Source organism: Clarias gariepinus, chromosome 6 (assembly GCF_024256425.1).
Source record: "Clarias gariepinus isolate MV-2021 ecotype Netherlands chromosome 6, CGAR_prim_01v2, whole genome shotgun sequence".
Taxonomy (NCBI): Eukaryota; Metazoa; Chordata; class Actinopteri; order Siluriformes; family Clariidae; genus Clarias; species Clarias gariepinus.
Genome location: NC_071105.1, coordinates 13,134,811 through 13,161,271, shown reverse-complemented (window position 1 = coordinate 13,161,271; position 26,461 = coordinate 13,134,811). Strand labels below are relative to the sequence as shown.

Here is a 26,461-nt window from a genome sequence, read left to right as displayed (position 1 = left end):
GCTTCCTGTATGGATATGGTATTCTGTAACAAAGTAAATTTGGTTTGTAGCTCTTTGGACCTTTGACTTTTTGACTGATAAATTCTTGTGTTGATATATTTCTACATCAGCACAAGATGTTGTGTTTGAATTTGTTAGACTTGTGGTTTGACCTAATATCTTAAGACAAGTTGCTTACAATGCTTAACATGCTTATCATTTTCTATATGAAGTCCACAAGCTGCAGTAGAAATCCTGTAGGGGGCATTACATCTGATGGTCAGTATTTCATACTCAATATATTTATATCTTGCAGTTTATTGTACTTAAAGGGTGTTTAAAATCTTGTATAAAAGTGGGAAAAAGTTCATAAACATATGAATAAAAAAAAACCAAATCAACAATTGTAAAGATTCAGAGATTCACATACACTTGTTGTTCTTCTTAGTGGTTGTGCAAGATACTTTCAGTATGGATTGTTGTGGACATTTACATAAATACACTTAGAGCAATCAGGCCAGAGTAGGTTTTATGACATACATGTTTGCTAATGCCAAAAAAAAAAAGGCAAAGGACATGTCATACAGGTTTTTATACTCCTGTCTTTACATGGAATGAAGTTAGATTGGTTCTTCATCTTCTTCATTCTGTCTTTTAGACAAGATTCAACCAATCCAGCAAGAAAAGCTGTTTACTTCATTTTAGCCACAAAGTTCAGGCTAAACAGACATAGTCTGCAATTAATTTCTCATTATTAGCGCAAGAATATACCTCAATTAAGTTTTTAATTCATCAATAAAAGTAGATAGAAGAGTTTTAAAATAATTACAATTGTCCTGCTGTTGTAATGTTTCTTGGATATACTGTTCTTTGCCCCAGACAGCACTCACTCACTCACTCACCTTCTATACCACTTTATCCTGTTCTCAGGGTTGTGGGGACCTGGAGCCTATTCCAGGAGGCTTAGGGCACAAGGCAAGGTACACCCTGGACAGGGTGCCAATCCATTGCGGGGTACACACACATACACATACACACACTCACACACTCATTCACGCTACGGATAATTTGCATATCTTAGGACTGTGGGAGGAAACTGGAGTACCCAGAGGAAACCCACCAAGCACGGGAGAACATGCAAACTTTATGCACACAGAGACAAGAATCGAGCCTCGTGGGGAATCAAACCCTGGAGGTGCAAGGCGACAGACCCTGGAGGTGCTAGGCGACAGACCCTGGAGGTGCAATGCGACTACACCACCGTGCCGCCTCCCAGACAACACATGCTCCTTTTATGATGATATCATCATTATTCAATGAGCGCTTTGAAAGAGCTCTGTCCTGTTCTTTGTTAAATTTAATTTGCTTTTCCTCTTTTTATTGTTAAACAACATGGTAAGTTTGTATGACCCTAGTTTAAAAAATAATTATAAATACTTTGGTGGACTTAGGCATCAAAGGTCTGTTTACTGCTTCACATTGAATGGGTAAATGTGATTTAGCATAGTGTGGTTAATTGTAGTACCACATTTAAAGATGTAGATTACGATAGAACTTAAAAAGGTTTTCTTAAGTCTAAGTTTATAGGAGTAAATGTAAGTCTTGTAGATAACAAAGACAATTTACTATAAGCCTAAGATGTTACTTACAAGGGGCATTCAAGTCAACCTGGAACAGTTATGAGAGTAAAAACTACCTTTTTTCTCAATATAATCTATTGCTACACTAATGCAATTATCCCAGGGTTTTACTAGTGCTTCGAAGCCATTAAGGTAGAAAGTTTTTTCAGTTAGAGTCATGGAGTCATGATCGGACAGTCTGCTTCACATCTGAAACAGTGGCTTCCAAGGAATTCCTTAAATGGCCCAAATATGGGGAAATGGCTTGGAGTGAGGTCATAACTCTACATGGGATGTGGAAATAACTCCCAGACAAGTTCCTGTAATGTGCAAGCAGTGTTTCTAAATGATTGTGTGTACAGTACCCACAGATAGATTCATCTCTTCCACAAGCTGGCAAGTTGGAATAAACTTTTTGATCAGCTGAATTACTGGTAGTCTTTAAATGACACCTAAACACCTAAATGTTCCTTAAATATTGTCAATATTTGTTTATAACATCCAAATAGTGTTTTAGACTGCGTGTTGTTTTAGACTCTTGGTTTATGACCTATCAAAACGATATCAAGATGTATACATTGAAAGATTATTTAAAGCATTTCTTGTTAGTTGCTTTGAATATAGGCATCACCAATCTAAGTGAAGATGCAATTTAAATTATTTTTCACATTTGGATTGGATTAAAGATCTTAGCAACAATGGTGGATTTGGTCTCAAATGTCTGTTTATTGATTTAGACTGAATGGGTAAATGTGAGTCAGCATATTGTGGTTCACTGTGGTATGACATTTTAAGATGTAGATTGTGATAGAGTCTACTTTAGTCTAAAATTCTTTGGGTGAGTTTATAGGAGTGAATGTGAGACTTTTAGATAAACAATAGATTCTCTGCTTCTGGGCTATGTGTTGAACCTTTATAGTCGAGAAACGTTTTAGAAAATATACTATTTTGAACACCTCACCTAATCAGTTAGAGCTGAGGGAAACTTACTGGATTTGCACTTTAAAAAATGACTGGGAGGTTTTTTTCTACCACCATATTTTTAACTGCCTTATGAGTCACCTACCTACAAAATGTAGGCCACATATAGGCATTGCTCTCTGTCATCTTGTGTCTGTGTCATCGTCATTGTTGTTACACTGTTTTTCTAGCCACAACTCCTTTGAAACTATTGATGGGAATTTAACCAAACCTTCACATAACTTTTATTAACAAGCATAGATGTTCATTCACTATTTCATTCATTCATTTATTCACAAGCCACAGGGCTAACCACTTCGTCAGTGCACTGCCCTTCATTTTCTGATAACATTACTTTTTTTTCCCCCTGTACAATATTAAAAACGTAACATGTTTAGTGTCAGGCAAAACATTTTTCCTTTGAAGGACTCAGATTTAATTTTTCATACTTAATTACTGTTTTTAATATGATTAAAAAAAAATTTTTTTGGCTTGATTCCTGATCACATGATCATATCCTATTTACACAAATTTTTTCATGTTTTTGATTGGCTGCAATCTTTATATACTGTAGGTTAGTTTTTCTTGGAAAGATCACACCCTGAAGAAGGCTAAAATGGCTGAAATTTGGAGGCATTTGTATTTGTAATGACCTTTTTGTGTTATTAACCAGAATGTAACTCTATACATCTGAATCAAACATTGGAATAGTATGTTGTGTTTTTTTTTTTAAATAAATGCTAGCTGAAAGTGTCCCTGAGTGTTCCCTGGTCATATGACGCAGTTACGTCATACGTGTGCTTCGTATTAGATTTTAAGGGCACGCAGATTTATGCCTGTAATATAACCTCTGTTCTCTCTGTGTGCATTATGTAATTTTGCCAACCTATACAGCCATCTGTTGGAACAAATTTTTCTGCACTTGAAATCTTGTCCTTGTGGGCGTTCTTTCAGTTCCTGTTTTTTGTTTTATTTAAACATCTCTTTTTTACTGGTATATCTGGTGCGTGACATTTGAGAGCCTAAAAAAATGTAGTCTATACCACTACCCAATGTGACACCACCAGTGAGAGCTCTGATAAACGAGCTGTGGGATTGGTTATCTAGTGAGTTAATATCCAACATTACCTACGCAGAAGGTGCACATTCTGTAATGCCCAAGTCCAAAGGTTCACCATTTTCCTCATTACGCCACCTGTTACATTATCACGTTCATTACAATACATGCGATACATCTGCTTATTTGTAAATGCATACAAAAAAGTATAAAACACACTCATACGGTTAACTAAAATCAAGAGAGAAAACAAAAAAATCCTCATTTTTTAAATTACTGATTCTATGTAAGGTCTATCCCTATACATTTACACAGTGACATCATTCTTACTAGGGTGAATTCATGCTGTCTATTGCCATCATCATGATTGTACCAGAGGCTTTATGCACAGAGAACAAAGTCAAAGGGCCATAAATGACTGTTGTTTGCAAGGAAACGCCTAATCTCACCACCTGATCCTCACTGGATGTACAACGAGGTGACGGCCAGAGGCTTCTTTTCCCCTTGGATAATCTGTCAGTAAATACAGGTAAAGTGGCTGTTTAGTTTTGCAGATGATTTAAAACTTTTGACTATAACTGTACAAGTGTCGAATAAGTATTTGTCCCATTATGTGAGAATTAGTTGATATTTGACATTTTTTTGTACCATTCTGTATATATATATGACATAGGATGGGTTCAGTTTAGATAAAATATTGCCTTTGACATGTTATTAAATATATATGCTATATATGCTACTGGTTCTCAGCAGTTCTGACAATATGATTTCTATGAGATGTGTCAGTGTAGATTTCATATTAATTCATGTATTATGTCCATATGTAAGATTTTTTTTGTATGTTGTTTAGACAGGGGGATAAAAGAATTCAGTCATGGTGGTCTTAAGACAGGTAAGATATCACACCTGCGTTCAAAAGAAATAATTAAGTTTGTCATGAGTGATATTAAGGTTATAATTCATTCATTTTTTTCTTTAATTAATTTCCTGTAAATTGCCTAAATTCTTGTTTAGGATAATTATAAGAGGATTTGCTTGATAGTGCAACATTGTGTTACAAAAAGCTACCAATTTTATAATGTTGAACTATGAGTGAACAGACCTAAAATTATTAAAACAACCAAATGTAAATCATTAACACACATCCAGCTTAATATTAAGATATTGCATATTTTACATATAACTGTACTTCTATTTCTCATTTTGCTTCAGGGTGATTATGTGTGGGTGGACACTAGCATTGGTGTGCCGATCGGTGCTGAGGTCAGAATCTCAGAGTCGGGCCAAATTCTGCTCATAGATGATGAAGGAAAGGTAATATCACTCAATATAGCTTTTCTGCTCCAATATGTCAATTATGTGATAAAACATAATGGTTTATGTTATAATGTAAATCTCAGGAGCACAAGGTCAAGAAACAGGACAAGTCCCTGAAGCACATGCATGCCTCATCCATTAATGGGGTAGATGACATGATTCGGTTGGGCGACCTCAATGATGCTGGCCTGCTCAGGAACCTCCTGATTCGTCACAGGGAGGGAATCATCTACGTGAGTGATCCAGATAGATACAAGTGTAAAAAAACAGAAAATAAATTAAAAGTTTACAGCTCCATAAATTAATGAATGAATGTTTCTGTCTGTGCCAGGCTAGCTGCCTGCTTGTCATAGACTTTGCCCCCAGTGCTTAATAGCAGGTCTGTTTATCTCCATAGGAACGAATATGCCTTTGTTTGTTCAGAGGATCATACTGGCTGTAGCAGAGTACTGCAGCATAAATTTGTGTGGATATCTGTCCTATTTCCTTATAGAAGGTTTAGTTCCCAGAAAATGAGGGTGTGTCACAGTCAAGGTTTCTTTTCAGAGGAAATGTTCCTTGGATTTGTTTAAAAATCACCATATCCAATAAAGTAACGCATAGGATCATTTTTATTCAGCAAAATTATGGTATTATGAAAATATTACAGCAGGGTGTGACATAATGGGCTAAATCTAGTATCTATCAATAATCCGCCTATGAAACTCTATAAAGTCTAAAATGCATTGCATCTGGCCACACTGATGACATAGTGATGATGTGGGGCAAACTCCACACACCTGAAAAAAAAAAGGTTTTCTAAAATTTCTACTTTCAGTGACCAACGTGTGTATAGTGTACAGTGTGTCTATTTACATTTAGGTAAATGATAATAATGAGTAGATGATCCACCTCATTTGCTTCACTTTACCAACAACTGTATTTCATCTTTACCTTCTCAGTAACTGCTGATCATCTGTGGATGCTTTCTCTGACCATAAAAGATGCTGTTGTGATCAGTTTTACAAAATTCTTAACTAATCTGCTTAAACCTTTTAATGGTAAATTATCTGATGAAATTTTGTTTATAAAAAGTCAGAAGTTTCTTGTATTTTTTATGTAGTCTTGAGGAATAGTCCTCCAGGCTTTCTGAAATCATTTAATTGTATTTAATATGACATGATAAGGGGTGGCTCAAGACTTTTGCACAGTGCTGTAAGTGTCTGTAGGTGCAGTTTTGTGATATATTTGTCTTATTCTTTTTTCTCAGACATACACAGGGTCCATTCTCGTGGCAGTGAACCCATACCAGCTTCTGCCACTTTACACTCCAGAGCAGGTGCAGCTGTACACAAACCGGCGTCTAGGTGAACTGCCCCCACATGTGTTCGCCATAGCAGACAGCTGCTTCTTTAACATGCGCCGCAGCCGCCAAGACCAGTGCTGCATCATCAGGTCAGTCAAACACACTTGTATCTCAGTGCTTAGTCTGAGGCCACAGTGGGCAGTTTGTTGAGTTCCTGCAATGGTAATTCCAGCTACAGCTAAAGATGCATGGATTGTTATCTTTACACAGCTAAAGATCATTGGATTGTTATATGTAGTGCAAAGGTAGTTCCTATGGGGCTGTTAGAAGTAGTGGAATTTAAAATGGGTCCCAGCTGTAACTTAACCCCAAATACCACAGACAGAAAGGAATACTCATCTTAGTGAGAGGGACAAAAGAGGCATGTGCTCTCATTCTCTTGAAGAATGAAGCCTAAGCTCATGAGCCTAATAAAATTGAGGGCAGCCCTGATGACTATAAAGTTCTTCGTGCCAGTTTTGAGACTCCCCAATCCATTTAGACAATGTGGTGATGATGAAATAAATAAATCACCAGGAAGGCATGGACTTTAAATAAATGCCTTTATCCTTACATCAGAGCTCCTCATGACTTAATGCTGGCTTGTCTTGGTGAGCACATCTTACCTACTTTATTGGCACAGTGATGCAGTGGACGCTCTGTTGAGGCAGCAGTGAAGATTTCACCCATAGTGTGTGCAGCCGATTTGAAAATTTTGAAACAGTCCTTTGGAACAATATGCATTATGATCCTAGAGCAGTAAAACCCCAGTGGTAATGTGCAGAATGTTTGCATTTGGAAACTAAAAACGGCAGGCACCCCATGGATTGGACATGATGTGTAAATCAGCATCTGAAGTTCCATTCCTTTTTGTAGCGGCTTAACAGTGGTAAATACTGTATAAGGAAGAAACTTTATTAAGATTCAATTAGTTGTTACATGTAGCAATAAGTTGTCACATGTATATCCTAGTTAGGAAGCTGGAGATAGAATGTAGGGTCAGCCATGATACAGTGCTCTCGGAGCAGATAGGTTTAAGGGCCTTGCTCAAGGGCTTAACAGTGGTGGTGCTGGGGCTTAGTAACCCAGAGGCTTAACCACGTGAGCCACACAACCCTGTTGATACTCTTCTTTGTTGGTTAATTCGTAATATAGTATGTTATTCATAACGAATGACATACTACATTACAAGGTGTATTTATTACCAGAAATCTCTGTAAATATGTGTATTTGGACATCACTATGTGACTCTCCAGATTTTGCAAAGTCAGTATTACATGTAGTGGTATTAGTATGGTACTCATTTCTGATCATTTGGAACCACAACAGACCCAATATGAACTCAGTTAATAGGTGTCAAGAGCTAAGTGGCATAACATGAAGTAATTTATAACAAATACTACACCACTATAATTTTATTAACTATATTCACAGTTTATAGAATCATATTTACATCCCCAACTAATGTTTTGGGCTGTCCAGCTATACAAATATGCTGATGGAATTTAATCCAGTACATTTCAGATTTACTAAAATTTAAGAACTTTAATGTATACATTACAGTATGTATGCATAATGTGTCTTGTGTATTTGTGTGTGTGTGCTGTGAATTTGTGTATTAAAGTGGGGAGTCTGGTGCAGGAAAGACAGAAAGCACGAAACTGATGCTGCAGTACCTGGCAGCGGTGAGTGGACAGCGATCATGGATAGAGCAACAGATACTTGAAGCAAACCCCATACTGGAAGGTAGTTCAACCATTTACACTGAATTAAATATTAAAGGAAATTATCTATGTATCATGGGTTGCTTTTTATGATGCAGTGTAAATATTGGACTAAAATTATCTTTTGTTTGTCTAGCCTTTGGTAATGCCAAGACTGTTCGCAACGATAACTCAAGTCGCTTTGGGAAGTACATTGATATCCACTTCAGTAAGGGGGGTTCCATTGAAGGAGCTCGAATTGAACAGTACCTGCTGGAGAAATCTCGTGTTTGTCGACAGGTAGACCATAACAAGTTGACACTATGTTTAATAAAATAGTTTTGGAGATATAAATGACATTTTAAAACTTGTCCAGGCTCAAGAAGAGAGGAACTACCACATTTTTTATTACATGCTGATGGGCATGCAGGCTGAACAGAAGAAAATATTGTCTCTGGGTAACGCTGTGGAGTACAACTATCTGACCATGGTATGATGCTATCACACCTGTGTTTTTCATAATGGCAAAGATAATGGTTTGAATAATGGCTTACCTAGTCATTGTGATTTTAATCCAGGGCAAGTGCACTTCCTGTGAAGGACGAGATGATATAAAGGAATACGCGCATTTCCGCTCAGCCATGAAGATCTTGACTTTCACAGAGAACGATTCCTGGGAAATTCACAAGCTACTTGCTGCCATCCTCCACTTAGGAAACATGGACTTCGAAGGTGAGAAGGCCTTCAATGGTTAACAGTAAAAATCTCACAGGGTCACATCATTTGCAGTGAAAATGATATTCATAGTATTTCTGTTTTCATTTTCATTTAAGCCACCATTTCAAACAATATGGAAGGATGTGATATTATCACTTCTACTCATTTCAAAATGGCTGCCCAGTTGTTGGAGGTAATTCTTTAAAAATGTTGCATTCAAATATTCATTATTCTCCTTTGACATTATGTCCCTAACTGGTTTCATATGTTTCTCTGCAGGTGGACGTCAAGACTTTGGATGTAAGCTTGACTCAAAGATCCTTCATGACTAACAGGGAGTGTGTGTCTAAACCTCTTTCCTCGGCCCAAGCAAGTGATGGAAGGGATGCTTTTGTGAAGGTCAGGACTCAAATTATCATTATGCAGAATTCATTAATTCCATCTCTGTTCCATTCCTGTCAGCCTTAAATGAAATATTTCTGCACCACTTAACATGGGGGTAATCATTCTACACAGGCCATCTATGGAAAATTGTTTTTGTGGATTGTGGAGAAAATCAACAACGCCATTTTCAAGCCGCAGGCTGAGGAATCTGATACTCGTCACTCAATAGGTCTGCTGGATATCTTTGGATTTGAAAACTTCAAGGAAAACAGGTTTGGTGAATGAAATCGAGACATGCATCGATGATATTTGTCTCATATTCTGTTTATTTATTTCTAATTTGTGCGGCTCTGTCTTTCAGCTTCGAACAGCTGTGCATTAACTTTGCCAATGAGCAGCTGCAGCAGTTCTTTGTGAGGCACGTCTTTAAGATGGAGCAGGAAGAGTACACTCAGGAGAACATCGTCTGGAAACACATTGACTATGTCGATAACCAGGGCACTCTCGATGTACTGGCCACCAAACCTCTAAACATTCTTTCTCTTATTGATGAGGAGAGCCACTTTCCTAAGGTACAAATATACATTCATTGATGTTTACACTACACACACTGTCTTTTGAAACAGGCATTTATTATTAAAAAAAATAAATAAAACTCAATAAGACATACAAATTTCCTAATTATTTTCCTGAGTAATTTTATTTTTATGATACAATGACAATTTTAAATTAATTTTAATAACTACATGCTTTTTAATGCTCTTCTAATTGTTTAAGATCGTGACAAATTAGTTCCTGTTATCACACTTACACTATAAAAAAAGGAGTCTTTGCCTATTTAGAATTTCACTTGGTCCTTTGTGCATGGAGCATTTTACATTTGTTTCTCGTGGGTTTCCTCTGGATACTCTGGTTAACTTCCTCTTAGGACATGTAGTCTACATTGATTGGTGTTGATTGCCTTTTGTGTATAAGTATGAATCATGATCTTGTGATTGAGATGATTCTTTTCAAAACATTGGCCCCCTTATTCATGTACAATGCCTTGTGCCCCAAGTGCTACGAGCCCCCTGCGTCCCTACACAGGATAAGCAGTATATATTTTATAAAGATATATAGTATAGTATAATATAGTAGGGTTTGCTTTGCACTTATATGCTGTATGTGTAATTATTCACTGGTGTGGTTTTCTTTAATTCCAGGGCACAGACACCACCTTGCTGCAAAAGATGTTAAAGTTTCATGAGAAAGGCAAAGTTTACGTCCCACCTAAAAACAGTTATGACACGAATTTCGGAATTGAGCACTTTGCTGGGCCAGTGTATTATAACTCGAAAGGTAAATGGAAATGTCTTGCTTTTTTTGTTTTAGAGCAAAATTAATTCATTTTTGATGGGAAGTATTGAGAATTATTTCATTCTGGTCCTTTTTCAGGTTTTCTGGAAAAGAACAGGGATGCTCTTAGTTCAGATCTCATCACATTGGTGGAAACATCTTCCAATAAGCTCCTCAAACAGATCTTCCACAGTGATCCTGCTATCACTGGGAAGAGCAATGCCAACCCCAAAATGATGATCTCCTCCACGACTTCCTTGAGGGTAAATTGAAATTAGATTTGATGTTTACTTTCTGTTAAAAGGTAATTCATATAATGAACTGATAGGAGCTTTGCTACTAATGATACTATCCTTTCAGCAAATAACAGACACCAAGAAGCGAGTACCCACATTATGTGGACAGTTTCGTCAGTCTCTGGACTCCCTGATGAAAACTCTGACTGCATGCCAGCCTTATTTCATTCGCTGCATCAAACCGAATGACTTTAAGAAACCCATGGTATGGACATTGCAAAAATAATCTATTTATTCTTCTGTATGTATTAAAGTGTAAATAAATTAGATAGCTTTAAGTTGATTGGGAAATTGGTTTAATTTATTATGTTCTCATTCATGCTGTATTCTGTAAAATCCAGCTGTTTGACAGAGAGCTGTGTCTGCGCCAGCTGCGCTACTCAGGCATGATGGAAACTATTCGCATCAGGAAAGCTGGCTACCCGATCCGTCACACCTTCCAGCAATTTCTGGATCGTTATCGTGTCCTACTTAACTCTGTTATCTGTGACCCAAAAACAGTGAGAAATACTTGTCCTTTTAATTCTAAAGACACGTAAAGACATGGCTTGAGTTTGAATAGTACAACAAAAATGCACACTATTATTAATACGAACATTGAGAACGTGTTAGATCAAAAAAATATATATTTATTCTAGGAAAGTGCCAAAGCGTGCAGTGAGAGTATTTGTGAGAGTGTTCTTGGTGCTAGTGATGACTGGAAGATTGGCAAAACTAAGGTGTTTTTGAAGGTATGGTCATTTAACATGTCATTGCTGATCAATGTATACTGTGATTTATGATCCAATGCTTAAATAATTTGAGCCCTTTTATAGGATTTCCATGATACAATGTTGGAGCTAAAACGAGACAAGGCGTTGAACGAGAAAGCTCTCATTATACAGAAAGTCCTGAGAGGATACAAGCACAGGTTAGCTATTCTTTAGCTAGTCTTTAGAGGTTACAACCACATACTGTAGACATACTGTTTTGTTCCATGCTCTATGCTAATCTTCCTGACTGCAGGAAACAGTTTCTTAAACAAAGGTCTGCAGCAGTGGTTGTGCAAAAGCATTGGCGTGGACACAAAGGCAGAAAACTCTATAAAATGGTGGGATATCAAGAACTGTGATTGAATGGCTCTCAATTAGTCATACTTTTAGAAAAGATGTCTTTGATATGTTAGTGTCCTAAAATGTGGTGATGATATTTACAGGTCCAGCTGGGATATACTCGTCTTCAGGCCACCGTGCGCTCTCGTCAGTTAGCACTCCAGTACGAACTGGAGCGTAAGGCCACCTTGCTGCTGCAGGCGCAGATTCACACCTACCTGGCCAGGAAGGAGTTTAAGCGAAAGAGAGCTGCTGTCATGCTCCTGCAGGCTCATGTCAGAGGGATGCATGCCCGGAAAGCTGTCCGGAAGATGAAGAATGATGTGGGTTATTAACATTACAGCGTCTCCTGATGCCATAAAGACCTATGAATATTGCACTGCACCTTCAGTATTTATGACATTCTCTCTAAATGGCGGAGTATTGTCTTTCAGTGTCTTATTAATGATGTGGTGTTTTTTTATGTTGAAAAACATAAACTCATTATGTCTCTGGTTCGTAGGACTTTTTGTCACTGCAAGAGCGCAGGGCAGAGGAGCTAGCTTCTCGGGAGAGACAGAAAAAGTTAGAGCAAATCCTCCGCCAGAAGAGAGAGAAGGAAGCAGCTGAACAGTCCGAGTTAATCAATGATCAGGAAATGGTGGACACAATCTTTGGCTTCCTGCCCAGCCTGGTGGGAGGACAGGAGGGTCAGGCACCTTCAGGTTTTGAGGTCAGAACTAAATATATTAGGCTGCAGAATTTCACCCTAATAGTTTCTTGAAATGTTCCATGATAACTATTGTTAGTTGTATCGGCATTTCTATAAGTGAAATTATTTTAGGCTAAAATAGTCTATATTTTTATACCTAGGATTTAGAAGGAAGACGGGCTGTGTTGGAGGAAATTGACCTGGATGATGCTCCTATGGTGGAAGAGCTTCCTGAGGAAGACTACGATGATCTGGATGAGTACTCATTCTCCAAGTTTGCATCTATGTATTTTCAAGGTGCTGCTACACCCACTCACATCCGTCAGCGACTGCGCCAACCCCTTTTGTACCATGAAGACGAAAACGATGTGCTGGTAAAGCAGCTTCTTGGTTCATGAGGAATGCGCCAGTTTGTAAGCACTGCTGGATTTACTGTAGCACAAAAACTAAATTTATATTTAATTTACCTGCTTTTTAGGCTTCTTTAACAGTGTGGTGGATCATCTTAAGGTTTATGGGAACTCTTCCTGAACCTAAAGCTCAGAAAGTCCCAACAAGCAGATCAGCATTTGCTGATTACTCCCTACAGCAGGATGTGGCATCCAGGCAAGACAGACGTCTCAGCCACATGGTTGGACTTGACCAGGTAGGTTTAAACTCTACATGTAACCTAGGGACTTATTTTCAAAAGAAATTCTTTTAAAATATTTTTATTATTATTATTATTATTATTATTATTAAACTAAATTGAATTTTATTTTATTTGAGTAGTTCCTTTTAAAATAAGACAATGTTCAAAATTCCAAGTGCCACTCAAGTCAAACTGGGACTTGTGATGAAATTTCTTGTGAATGAAAGTGTAAAATTGAAAATTTCAAGCACACTACAGTTATGAGACTCATTTAAAGAATGCTGTACGTCCACGAATGACGATCCTATCCGAGGTGGCTCAGAGCCCACTGTAGTTGTTCCCGTTAACATTTAGTGGGTGGAACGCTTGATCCTTAAAAATGGACAAATAACTTGTCACCAACTTGTAGAAGAGACACATCTGTCCATAGGGACTGCACATACTCACTCACGAACATCCACTTACATATTACAGGACCTCAGCTGGGAGTACTTGCCACATCTCCCGTACAGTCCTGACTTTGCTTAAAGTCATTTTCACCTGTTCCACCTAAGCAATTAAAGGAGTTCCTAGGGCAGCATTTCAGACATGAAGGAGGCACGACTCATGGTTTACTAAAGAAAATGTTCTACCTTAATGGTATCCAATTACTAGTGAATTAGTGTAGCAGGGGATTATACATGAAAATGACAGGTATTTGTTTTATTCTCATAACTGTGTTCTGTTATTTTGCACAATCAAAAGTCCCAGTTTGACATAAAAACCCCTCGTACTCTTCCAGAAATAGAGTTTTAGACTTTTAGATTCTTTAAGAGTAATCTAGATGTACCAGTAACAAAAAGTGTCTGAACTTACACATGTGCCAGTGAATATAGTTTATTGTAAAGATGATGCATTTCTTCTTCTTCTTCTTTTTAAGAAACTGTTAAGAAACAAAAACACAAAGAGAGACTCTTTAGCACCTGAAGTGCCGCCTCAGAACAGAAAATCCTCAACATTTACAGATCTGCTGTCAGGAAAAAGGAAAACATCGACCATGACAGAGGAAGTTGTATCGGCTCGGAAAGCTTCCTCAATACCATCAGAAGGTCCCAAAAACAGAAAGTCTTCTACCTTTGCTGATCTTCTGACCCGAAACAGAAAGACCTCCACACTTCCTGAGGACGGGTTCTCAAATCGAAAGGCATCCCGAAAACCATCGATCATTGAGGAAGAGGTATAACCAGTGTTGGGGATATTACTCACAAAAAGTAATATACTACAAATGACTAATTACTACTTTAAAATTGTAATTTGATTACATTACTGATTATTACATGTAAAACGTAATCAGATTATTAATTACGTTACTTTTAAGTTACTTTGAAAACATCTGTCACGGCGTGCGCCTGTGATGGGCGTGCGCCTTAACGTGTTTACGCTCCTCGCTCACTCCGTAGGCTCCCCACGTATTCAACCCCCTCTTCTGCAGGTGCGTGAGGGGCGGGGCCGCTAGTTCGGGCCAGCTGGCGCTAATTAATGTTAACGAATCTCGGGCTTTCTCTGCGTTTAAATCCTCAGCTTTTTTTCCTTCCTCCCTCCTTTAACCCTTTTTTTTCCCCCCCTTTCCCGTTTCCTTGTAAATAAAATTACTCCTTTTCCTGTAAGACCTCGCCTCGTGTCCGTGTGTCTGTGGTGCCGCCCGAGCAAAAAAAAAAGAAAAAAAAAAGCGAATCCGGTACAACATTAAATGTAAAACTATAAAGCTGTCCGACGATTGATTACAGCGCATGCGCGTTAACTGATGCCGCCGCGCAAAACGTGATTTTTAAATGCATTTTATGTAATTTTCAAACACTACTTTTTTGTATAACTCTGTGTATAACACATGTAACTTTGTAAATGACTGCTTAATATGCATTAACTACTTTAAAATAAAAGAATAAAAATTATTATAGTATAATCTTGCTAATATGATCCAATCTGATAATATTTAGTGTACTAACATTAATTTTTGCATCTACAGCCAGAGGATGGCTCTGAGGTTTCCAAAACACCTACTGTACAGACTATTACTGAGGAAGAGGAGAACATGCTTGAAGAAGGACTCACCCTTGATCGTCCACTCACATCTCTTGAAAAGTTGCACATCATTGTAGGATATGGCATTGTCAGACGTGACCTCAGGTGAAAGAAACTGTTAATAAAAAAATATGAAACTATCAATAGGTTGGTAAATAGATGTTTATACATCTTTGGTTTCTAATTCTTAGAGATGAGATCTACTGTCAGATTTGTAAGCAGCTCCAAGAGAATGGGAATCGAAGCAGCTTCTTCCGAGGTTGGATTCTCCTTTCTCTGTGCCTTGGCATTTTTCCTCCCACTGAGCGCTTCATTAAAGTGAGTCAGGCACTCCCACTTTACAGTTGTAACTTAGTTAAGTTACAGTTTCCTTATTAGTTAAGCTTCCTCCTTTCAGTACCTGCAAAGCTTCATTCGTCTCGGCCCTGTTGGATATGCTCCGTACTGTGCAGAAAGACTGAGGCGCACAACTGCCAACGGTGTTCGTGGAGAGCCTCCCAGCTGGCTTGAGCTACAGGTAAATAGTCTTCCATCATATCTCCTTTTTAATTTGTTTTTAAAATAACATATGTTTTATTAGAGACCCTCACTAGTTCTTTGAATTGTTCCGATTTTATTTTTTACAATTCCTAAATAAATAAAAAAATGTTATGTGTGATCTATGATTTTGTTGACATTTCATCAAGGAGACAAAAATCTTAATACAATTATTTAAACAATGCAGATTTAAATTACTTTAACCAGAACCAATAATCAAACTAGCCAATCATGGACATCTTTAAACACATGTATATAATTGACAGCAGTTAAAAAAATAATCTCATAAAATTGTGAAGTACTGCTATAAGTGATATACACCAATCAGCTATAACATCACCACCACCGCCATTTGAATTGAACAGCATTGATCACCAATTATACACCAGTAAACTAGAGAAAGGATCGTGGGCATCCAAAGCTTATCTGCTGCTCGAGAGCACCAAAGGTCAGCCCGTACAATCTGTTCCCACAGAAAAGACAAAGCAGCTCAAAAATGCTTAACAAAGTCAACGTTGGCAACGATAGAAAGGCGCCGGAACACCCAGTGCACCACAGCCCACTATGTGTTGGGCCCAAAACCACCAACCAGTCCTCCAAACTCCCAGATCCCCAAATCCAATCAGCCACCACTTGTATGTGCCATACAAGTAAGTCTGATCCACCCTGCAACCACACAAAAAGTGAATCCGCATCCAATGTCCCAGTGCCAGACACCATAGCACACCCACAGTCCCTGTGGAGCCACACCCTGAGGGGCCAGCGCCGTCTGGTGGCACAAGGGGAGACCAAAACCTAGGTGGTTTTAATCTTAATGGTTTTAAAGTTATGGCTGGTCAATGAAATAATTTTAATTTATCCTACATTTAATATCACCCTATGGGCAGCAATATACATCTAAATTGTCTACACCTCTTTGGGCTTATTTGAAAAGTTATTAAAGATAAGCTTTTACAGTTCAAGCTAAATGTAATTTTACATTCCAAGTACTGTGATCTGTTCCTGTATTTATTTTTGGACCCCCTTTTTTTTCACTGATTAATTAGGCAACCAAGACTAAGAAACCAATGGCCATCTCTATAACTCTTATGGATGGACGAACTATAAGTCTGCCTGTGGACTCAGCATCTACTTCTAAAGAAATCTGCCAGATTCTCTCACAGAAAATTAAACTGCAAGACACGTTTGGATTCTCTCTTTATGTAGCTGTTTATGACAAGGTATGCCAAATCTCTGGTCCTTATTATTATATATTCATTAGATAATATCTAACGTTTTTTTCCTGACCAGACTGCTCAGGTAAAGTGTATACTTGTGTGCCCCAAAGGTATGGTCTCTCGGCAGTGGACATGAGCATGTGATGGATGCCATATCACAGTGTGAGCAGGAGGTAAAGCGGAAGGGCGGGCAGGAACAGCATGCACCCTGGCGTCTCTACTTCCGCAAGGAGATCTTCACCCCCTGGCATGACTGCAGCCTGGACAGCACCAGCACTGAACTTATCTACAGACAGGTCATTAGAGGACTGAAGTATGGAGAGTACTCATGTGAGAAGGTAATTGAGCCAACTGACCTAATTTGTTCATTGTTATGGTTTTCTTTGGATTTTTGAATGGAGAAAAGCTGGAGAAAGCTTAATTGTTTAAAATGGTTTATATTTGGCTTATGCAGAATAATTTAAAAAGAACATAAATGGTGATGCATTTTAATGCACATAGCAAAAACAATGTTAAAAATCAAACAATCTGTAGCACATCACACATTTTATGGACTAATTAATATATTTTACTATCTGTCACAGGAGGATGTAATTGTCCAGTTGGCGGCGAAGCATTTTTTTGTGCAGTATCGCTCAGATGACAGTATGGAGAAGGCTAAGAGTGTTGTCCAGGATTGTGTTACCTCCAAACTATTGGAAAACAAACCAGAGGACAAATGGGTTCAGATGGTTCACACAGCACATGTTCAGGTACAACAAATGTGCTTTTTATATACTTTTTATAACTTTTGGAGTGTTCTCAGTAACAAGTTCTCAGTTGAGCAAGTCCTAGTGAAGTGAAGAAGCTTTGGCTGAAAAACAGGAAGTTGCACAGTAACTACTTAGGTTTTACTTTTGTCTGTCAGGGTCCATATATAAATTCAAATACCAAAGTTGATCATGTAAAAGCAGAAGTGGTGGACTATGCAAGGGAGAAGTGGCCAATGTTCTTCTCAAAGTTCTTTGAGGTGTCCAGGATTTCAGGTAAAACTACTGTATATTGTGAATAATGTGTTATTATAAAGATAACGGTACATCAAAAGATTTTTACATCACATTTGATATTAACAGGCCCTGCTCTACCCAAAAACAAATTTATCCTGGCTATCAACTGGACGGGAATAACCTTCCTGGATGAACGTGAGAGGAAGTTTCTAGAACTCTCCTATCCAATGGTGAATGCTGTAAACACCAAGAGGTAGATAGCAAGCCAACTAACTTTAGACTATACCTTCAACAGATTTACAGTTACAATAATCCACTTTCATCAACATATTTAAGCATGTGATTGATCAGGTGTTGCCTAACAGTTCCTTTCTATTTCTCATCCTAGAAGCCAAACTGTCTATCTGCATACTCTGAAAGGAGACTTCACGCTAAGCACAGTCAGTGCTGCAAACATTGTTGATCTGATAGTTCTGTTCCAAGGTGGCCTAACAGAGCGCTCTCAGTATGCTGTAGCTCTGCATGAGGTCAACAGGCAAGGTCAGCTGCCTTTAAAATCCCATAACCTTTCCAATTTTCCCTGATGTCTGACTCCCAGATCTTCCAGAATATACAGTACTTGGTTTCATATAAAATACTGAACTGATGCTGTCTAAGTAGCACTGCCCCAAAGTTACACATTTTGGAGCATTTAATAGCTTAAGTCAGTATCCATCCATCTATGTTATTTGTGTTGTTTTCTAATATTTCTCAGCAACAATTCAGCAGGTGATTTTTAAAAATATATATTTATTATTTTATTTTTCAGATGATACTACCTTTCTTAGCTTTAAAAAATCTGAGCTCATCATCCTTATCAAAGACGATGAATTTTCTTCCAACCGTGGCTGGGTGAAGGGACAGAATGAGAGAACAGGACAAAAAGGCGCAGTACCTACAGATGCCATCTACATTGTTCCAACTTTGACGAAACCCACTAATGAAGTCTTGGTAAGGATTTTCTGCATAATTCACAAACTTTACCACTTGTTTATATAACCCTTTGTAAATCTGGGTTGCAGTTTTACTGTAATCAATAGGATCAGCAGATTATGACTTCTTAGCAGGTAAACTATTTATTAAACACAGTTCAATGATTGTGGTTGATGTGTTTGTCCAGACTCTGCTCAGCATGTCCCCAGATCAGAGAAAAAATATGATTAATGATACAATGAAAGGAACCATTACAGACAGAGTACCTCCGGCAACACTTAAAGAGTTCTCCATTGAGTACTTCAGGTACCTTCAAAAACTTTCTCTTTTTTGTAGAATTAAAAATGTTATTGAATTTATAATGAGAAATATAAAAATGCAAAATGCAAGGAACACAAGATTTTCTTTTTTGGAGTATGACATTATTAACATGCTGATATTTTCACAGCCACTTAATTACTCTAACCAGTTATTATAACACAATACTCATGCACATTTTTTCTTTAGACCTCCCACCAAAGATGTGAACAGGCAGGTGATTTCAAAAAACGTGGCACCTGAAAGGCTATGGGCACACTCCAGAGAGCCCATCAGACAGCCCCTGCTTAAGAGACTGCTAGGAAACCCAGAGCTCAGCCATCAGGCCTGCCAGGCCTTTACTGATATCCTTTACTTATCAAATCTTACTTAATTTTTGATGCATGATAATTTATTTGAGTGAGGATACATGCCAATTAGCTAAACAAACCATGCACCATATGAATTTGGAATTTGGACTTTAAAAGGAAATAAAGTAATGATTGAGAGTTCTGTGCAAACGTTTTGAGGCGCCCCTTATTTCTTCATATTTTGCTTTCAAAGAGCAAGATGTTATGGTATTTGAATGCAGTCTTGACGGACATTTGGCGCTCATTTTTGGCAAGTTTCTGGCTCTCATTTTTAGTCCGGTCCAATAAACTAGTGAGAAACAGATGAAAATGATCTGAACATTTTTTTTTATTATATCTTTAGGCACTTTGTGACACTTCTTTAATGTAATTCTTCTTTAATTCTTTAATGTAATCTATATCATTTCATTTAATGTAATTTAATATAAAGAAATTAAAACTGCTTTTATAGTGCAGTTAAAACTTGCAATCTGCCTGTATCATAGGAATAATTATTAATGTCTGCATGCCTCGAGTTAAGATAAGCCAGAAGTTTAGTAATAAGTATACTTAGTACTTACTGGTAGTATATACTGGTAGTAGTAATAATATATTTATGCACTGGGTATAAATTCCTTCATGAATTTCGCTTGCACCAATCCTAAAGTACATGGGTGACTATCCCACCAGACAAGTTCAGAGTGCGCTGGAGCTCACAGACCAAATCTTTGAACCAGCCACGCAGAATGAGGCACTTAGAGATGAGATCTACTGCCAGATTATGAAGCAGATGACAAGCAATAACAACCGGTAAGAAAAACTCATGTTAGTGGAAAACAGATTGAATATTGACCTTATTTATTGCTCTGTTAAAGTTATCTACAAGCTGAATGAAGAGCTTGGAATGTGTTCTGTTTAAATTGCACACTTGCAGTTATGAAAGGACAGTTGCACATAATTGTGCAATAGATCTGACACAGCCAGCTTGGTGAACTTGGTTGTACCGAGAATCTTAGCTGGAACAAACTTTTAAAAACTTTTAGACTTAAAAAGTCTACCTTTAATCTAGCTACAGCTCTTTATGATGCATTTTTAAAATTTATTGGAAAGTTTTTGCACATTGATGAGTAAACCCAGTTAGACACTTCTAGTGTCGGACTAACTGTCTCTTCTATAAGTATATAAGTAGGTGGTTCTTGGCCTTGTCTAGTGATGTGTGACACTGTAACTAGTTAATAATCTTTAATTATAAATATGCTGTTTTTTGACCTTCAGGCACAGCATGGATAAGGGTTGGCATCTTCTGTGGCTGTGTTGTGGTCTGTTCCCCACCAGTAATTCATTGCTGAAACATGCACAGCGCTTTCTGGACACCCGGCGGCGAGAGCAATTAGCCTCTGACTGCCTACGCAGGCTGCAGGGTGCCCTGAGGTATGCACGACACACCATGGAGAGTGTAGGAGACCATGCTGAGATCTGTTTGTGTATAGATTAAAGTCGTGAGAAATCACATTGACTAGGTAATAGTTACCCACTAAGACATGCACAATATCTGAGAAAATTATTTAGAAAATAAATGATTGGGATAAAACCTTGCAGCTTAAAATTCCACACCAGTAATTTGAGAATGCTTATGAATGGAGATTTTCTTACAAGCTTTAAACTTGCATAGCATGGGCCTAAAACTATATCCCTGAAAGCATGTTTGTTATGCTCCTCAGTAATCCCTTATAAGCAAGTGACCAAATAGAGCTGTTGTTCTATCATAAATACAATAATGCATCTGAAATAAAACTCCAAACAGTATAAGACAGAGAAACTTCCTTCAGCGATTGTAACACTAATTTAAACCTCAAACTCATCTGTTCTTAATTATTGTATTAATATCAACATAATAATAAGACATACAGTATATTTAAGTTTAGGTGTCTTGGTGGCTTAGTGGTTAGCACTGTCGCCTTGCAGCTCCAGGTTCTGGGTTTGATCCCTCCCTCGGGGTCTGTGTGCATGGAGTTTGCATGTTCTCTCTGTGCATGGTGGGATTTCTAAGGGTACTCTGGTTTCTTTCCACAATCCAAAGACATGCAGATTAGGTTAATTAGCATTCCCAAACTGCCTGTAGTGTGTGAATTTTACCACGGTTGTAAAGTAGATCATTGTCCTCCACGGTTCCTAGTTGATGGACCTGTTGTATGTACACAGTATCTACAGTATGTTGCATATCACATTATGACGGTTTGGCGGTTCTTTGGCATGTTTGTGTATTCTTTTCCTCAGAATGGAGCCCAGGAAGTTTCCTCCTCACCAGGTCGAGTTGGATGCCATTCAACAAAACCGTGTTAAGATCTTCCACAAAATCTTTTTCCCTAATGACACCGAGGAGGTAATGCAACACAAACTACCACATTATTACATAAACTAATTAACAAAACAAGGCCACTGTTTGTAAATCTGGGACCCAGTGATGTTGAGGTCTCTCTTTTCTGAATAGTCATTTGAAGTCGCAAATAACACCAAGAACCGGGATTTAGCCAAAACGATCAGTGCAAAACTCGGGCTGATGTCAGATGACGGCTTCAGCATCTTTGTAAAAACGTCAGACAAGGTAAGCTATGACCGTTGCTAGGGATTACCACAAAACTGAAGAGTCACACTGGATGTTAACTGGCAGTCTGTTGCATCTCCATGCAGGTTCTGAGTTTGAATGAGGCAGACTACTTCTTCGACAGTCTGAGACAGATTACTGAATGGTCTAAAAAAACTAAGATGGTTAAGGATGGTGAGTACATAGGAGTATAGTGACTACTGTACTTGGGTATTTAACAAAATTTTGTGGATTTCTAAATTCATCCTTTTTTTCTGGATATTATAATTGAATAATTACAACTGGTATTTTATTAATGCTTTACCATTAGTGATTAGGCCATGGCTAAAAGTAAGGCTTGTAATTTTTTAAGTGTGAAATAGGTGGAAATTTACATAAGCTTCTGAGTGAGCTACACCAGAGGATCTGCTACAGAAGCCCCATTTTTTTCCTGTTTAGAACTCTTGAGTCACTATGCTAATGCCATTTTTTTTATTTATTGAACACAAAGAGGGTATTTTTTTACCCTGAATTAGTAGAAGATCACAGTAGAAATAATGTTTATATATTTATTATACTTACACCTTGTTTTTCTTTATTTGACTTGCAAACTAATCCTGCAACAGTGTAACGTCAATTAAGAAAATAACCAGTCCCATTTGCAGTAATTTATTTGCCATGTGTTTACATGATTGTGCAGGAGGACCAATGAACATTTCATGTAAGGTGTATTTCATGAGGAAATTGTGGTTCAACGTAGTCCCTGGGAGAGATCAGGAAGCAGATCGCATTTTTCACTATCCCCAGGTGAACCCTTTCTTCCCAACCACATGTGATTAATTTCTAATATAAGAAGGGATCTGAGGAATCTATCAGTTTAATGATAATACTCATTATCATTATAACACTAATATAACACTAGTTCTCTTCGTGAATAGGAGTTACCCAAATATTTACGTGGCTATCATCGCTGCACCAAAGAAGACATGGTACAGCTGGCTGCTCTCCTCTTCAGGGTTAAAGTAGGAGATGATAAATCCCAGTTTGTCATGATTAGCAAGATGCTGAAAGAGCTTGTGCCTAGTGATCAGCTTAAAGCCATGTCAGCCGAGGACTGGAAAAAGGTGAGAAATTTTGTCATCATTGTCTCTTATTAAACCACAGTGTTTCTTAATGCTCAGTCCTGATTGGTCTGATGGTGTTTATTTTCTATAACACCGTCTGTGACTGCAGGTCTACTCCAGGGCAAGTACCAGGCTTAGTGCTCATAAGTATATGCTATTGTTTTTAGACAGTAGTAATGCCTCATACAGGGACTTGTCTGGTGGGTGCTCCACATGGACAGATTAAGACATGCTTGATATATTTTTTTGTTAGTTTTTTTGCTTTCATGGGAGGAGTATCCAGTTTCAGTTTTGTAACAACCAAAGGTACAGCTGTAAATATACAGTACATTTTTAAAGACAGGAAAGTCTTTGATAGAGGACTTTGTAGTGTCTAAGTAACATGACAAGCATTTTTGCCTTTTTTTCTTTAGCACGAATAAAGCTATTGTAATCTTCGCTTATACAATTACATATTAAAAAAATGCTCTATGACTTAGTCATAAAAAAATTGCCTTGAATTGTAAAACAGACGAGTAAGCTGATATGTCAGCAAAAGCAATAAAAGAGAAAGCATAATCATGGATATAAACATCATGTGAATAAGGACATACTTAACGGAATAAAATTTTAATGATTGTGTCATATCTTTGTTAATTATTGTAGGAAGTTTAAAAATAAATGTCCTTTATTGTAACCACAGCTTTGAAATAATATGTTGTTCTTCAATTCATCTTCATTAGAGCATAGTTGCTGCATACAACAAGCAGGGAAACATGATGGCAGAGGATGCCATGGTGGGCTTCCTGAAGGTCATCTTTAAGTGGCCCACATTTGGCTGTGCCTTCTTTGACGTAAAGGTAATGAAACGTGACCCTATTAGGTGAGAAGACAGTATCTGCTTTTATGATGTGTATTTAATACCCGCTTGTGTTCTTTTGATGCAGCAAACATCTGAACCCAACTTCCCTGATATTGTGAGGCTTGCCATCAGCAAACAGGGGGTTACGATCATAAACCCTAAAACCAAGGTAAATTTACTTTTTTTGTTGCTTTAATTTAATGCAATGCAGTGATCAGTTTCAAATAAGCCATCACTAGTCAGGACTGTGATCTTGTCCTCATTGATCTTTTAACCATATGGGTGTGCAGCATTGGCGATGTCGTTTAAGATGCCTGTTGCTTCAGCGTCATCAACAAAAAATGCAAAAAAAAAATTATCAGCGAACATTAAATCAGTGAAGTGCCAGTTTTCATCGTACCGGACACCCTGCCTGCCCTCGAATGCCTTCCTCGTGATGGCGTCAACGACACTATTTAACAATGTTAAATAGCAGCGGTGAAATCGTGCAACCTTTGCCTGACACCACTTTTGACTGGAAACTCTGCTGACCGTTCGTTGCGAATGCAGATGTAACTGCTGGAGCCACTGTAAGTGCCTTGGAGAAGGCTGGGCCGATTTAAAATCTATGAACACAATCACCATCTGTTTATTGCAGCAAATTCGTTTCTATCTCATCAGTGCAACCACGCCCTGGCCGAAATCCAACTTGTTCCTCCCTGATGATTTGTTCTTAGTGCTTCTATGAGCGCAGTTGGAGGATCCTCATGAACACTTTTCCAACTATTGAGAATAGACTTATTCCATGATAAGTCCTGCACTCTGTTCTGTCTCCCTCCTTCAAGAGTGGAATGATGATTGCCAGATCAGCATAAGCAGCGAATGGAGATGTTGGATCAGAATATTGCCTCCTCCCTTGAGCACCTAGACTGGTACTCCATTGATACCAGGTGCCATGTTGGTTTTTGGCAGTTTGATGGCCATTTTCACCTCACTGATTGTGGGTTCCATGTTTCTTGCTGGCTCTTCTGAGGCTGAGATGGCTTCTGGGCTTCTGGGTTGACTGGTGGTCCCAGGGGTTTTTTGTGGTTGTATATTCCTTGGAAGTATTCTTGCCAATGTTGCACAGATTCATTGGGAGAACTGACAAATGTGCTATCTGCTTTCCTTATGTTGTTATATATATATATATATTTTTTTTTTTCCCCGGCTTATGTTGTTATTCTTTAATTTAAATTTCCTGCTGAGGGGCCTAAGGGTGCAACTGTATATATGGGCATCCTCCGATTCTGCAGCCATGTTGTTCAAATGGGCTTTGCGTTCGGTTCTCAGCTGTTGAGACCTCTGGACTTCTCATAGTTGGTGAGCTTTGCTCGTGTATGCTGATTCATCATGTCCAGACTTTTGTCAAATATCCACATATTCGGATCGGTAGGCCTTGGCGCATTCCACAATGGTCTTGGAGTAGATATAAAGACATGTAGATATTAAGTACTATTTGCATTCAAATTTTCGAGCTTGTGATTTTCACGAATCACTTCTCAAATGTCTGTTCCTCATTTTTAAGGATGTCCTAGCAAAACACCTGTTGAATACGATTGCAAGCTGGTGCAGTGGGAGCACCTACTTCCACATGACTGTAGGCAATCTGGTTAAAGGAAACAAGATTCTGTGCGAAACCTCTCTGGTAAGTAATAAAAATAGCTTTGTCAGTTTTTTTAATAGCAAATTTAAACCAATAATAAAAATCTTTTTTTTTTTTTTTTTACTTTATAAGGGCTACAAAATTGATGATTTGTTGACGTCCTATGCCACCATGTATTTGAATGAGAGAAGAGGACAAAGAACCAGGAATTAAACAGGAATTAACTGAAACATGGCCTGACCAGGATTTCAGGATTTTTGCCTTTAAACATACAAACTTTCACTTTTGATCTTTACGCAGAAAATTATAAAGTATATGGTTAAACAAGCTTGCTATGAATGTAAAAGAATATGTTTTGTGATTAAAATCCTCATATCAAATCATTGATTTGTGCGTGAGATTTTACATCTTTTAGATTAGACTTTTTTCTCTTCTGTTTATTGTTAAGATGTTTAAAATAAGTCTAATGCGGTTCTTTTTCTGATCATTTATTTATTTATTTTCAAATGTAAAGAGTAAAGTATCGCTAGGCTTTCTATGTCACTTGCAAAATAATGATATATCATTATAAAAAATTTTAAATGTTGCTTTGGTAAAAATGGCCAAATAAAAAGAACATTACTCATTGCTTACTGGTTTTACTGGTGCTTATTTATATGATTATAGACCCAGTGAATGATCCTTTGGAGTGATGTCTGGGAAGTTTGTTTAAATTATTGTGAATTCAGAAATAGAACTGTATTATTAACAGTGTTTGAGAACAT

The 26,461-nt window shown here is 37.9% G+C and overlaps 1 protein-coding gene across 1 annotated transcript; it reads left to right on the top strand.

Annotated features, from left to right (window-relative positions):
• Positions 1-4,064: 4,064 nt before the first annotated feature.
• LOC128526416 (unconventional myosin-VIIa) lies at positions 4,065-26,325 on the top strand. Its single transcript, XM_053498241.1, has 48 exons — positions 4,065-4,144; positions 4,466-4,507; positions 4,828-4,929; positions 5,016-5,165; positions 6,182-6,366; positions 7,881-8,002; positions 8,117-8,259; positions 8,336-8,449; positions 8,538-8,691; positions 8,793-8,869; positions 8,956-9,075; positions 9,193-9,332; positions 9,422-9,632; positions 10,263-10,398; positions 10,495-10,658; positions 10,756-10,896; positions 11,033-11,191; positions 11,330-11,422; positions 11,507-11,601; positions 11,697-11,781; positions 11,887-12,105; positions 12,285-12,494; positions 12,635-12,847; positions 12,952-13,119; positions 14,024-14,320; positions 15,110-15,270; positions 15,357-15,483; positions 15,563-15,682; positions 16,749-16,922; positions 17,030-17,257; positions 17,504-17,671; positions 17,827-17,944; positions 18,032-18,158; positions 18,294-18,445; positions 18,714-18,895; positions 19,065-19,183; positions 19,385-19,539; positions 20,181-20,334; positions 20,800-20,955; positions 21,802-21,907; positions 22,016-22,129; positions 22,216-22,303; positions 22,809-22,915; positions 23,047-23,232; positions 23,955-24,071; positions 24,159-24,242; positions 25,620-25,739; positions 25,830-26,325. The coding sequence occupies exons 2-48, from the start codon at positions 4,490-4,492 to the stop codon at positions 25,908-25,910; spliced, it is 6,660 nt and encodes a 2,219-aa protein (XP_053354216.1). The 5' UTR covers positions 4,065-4,144; positions 4,466-4,489; the 3' UTR covers positions 25,911-26,325.
• Positions 26,326-26,461: the final 136 nt, after the last annotated feature.

Excerpts from the sequence above, each read along its gene's own strand:
- LOC128526416 (XM_053498241.1), top strand. Across the intron at positions 16,923-17,029 it reads ATGTAGCTGTTTATGACAAG|GTATGGTCTCTCGGCAGTGG; the intron begins GTATGCCAAATC and ends TGTGCCCCAAAG. Across the intron at positions 21,908-22,015 it reads TCCCTAATGACACCGAGGAG|TCATTTGAAGTCGCAAATAA; the intron begins GTAATGCAACAC and ends TTTTCTGAATAG.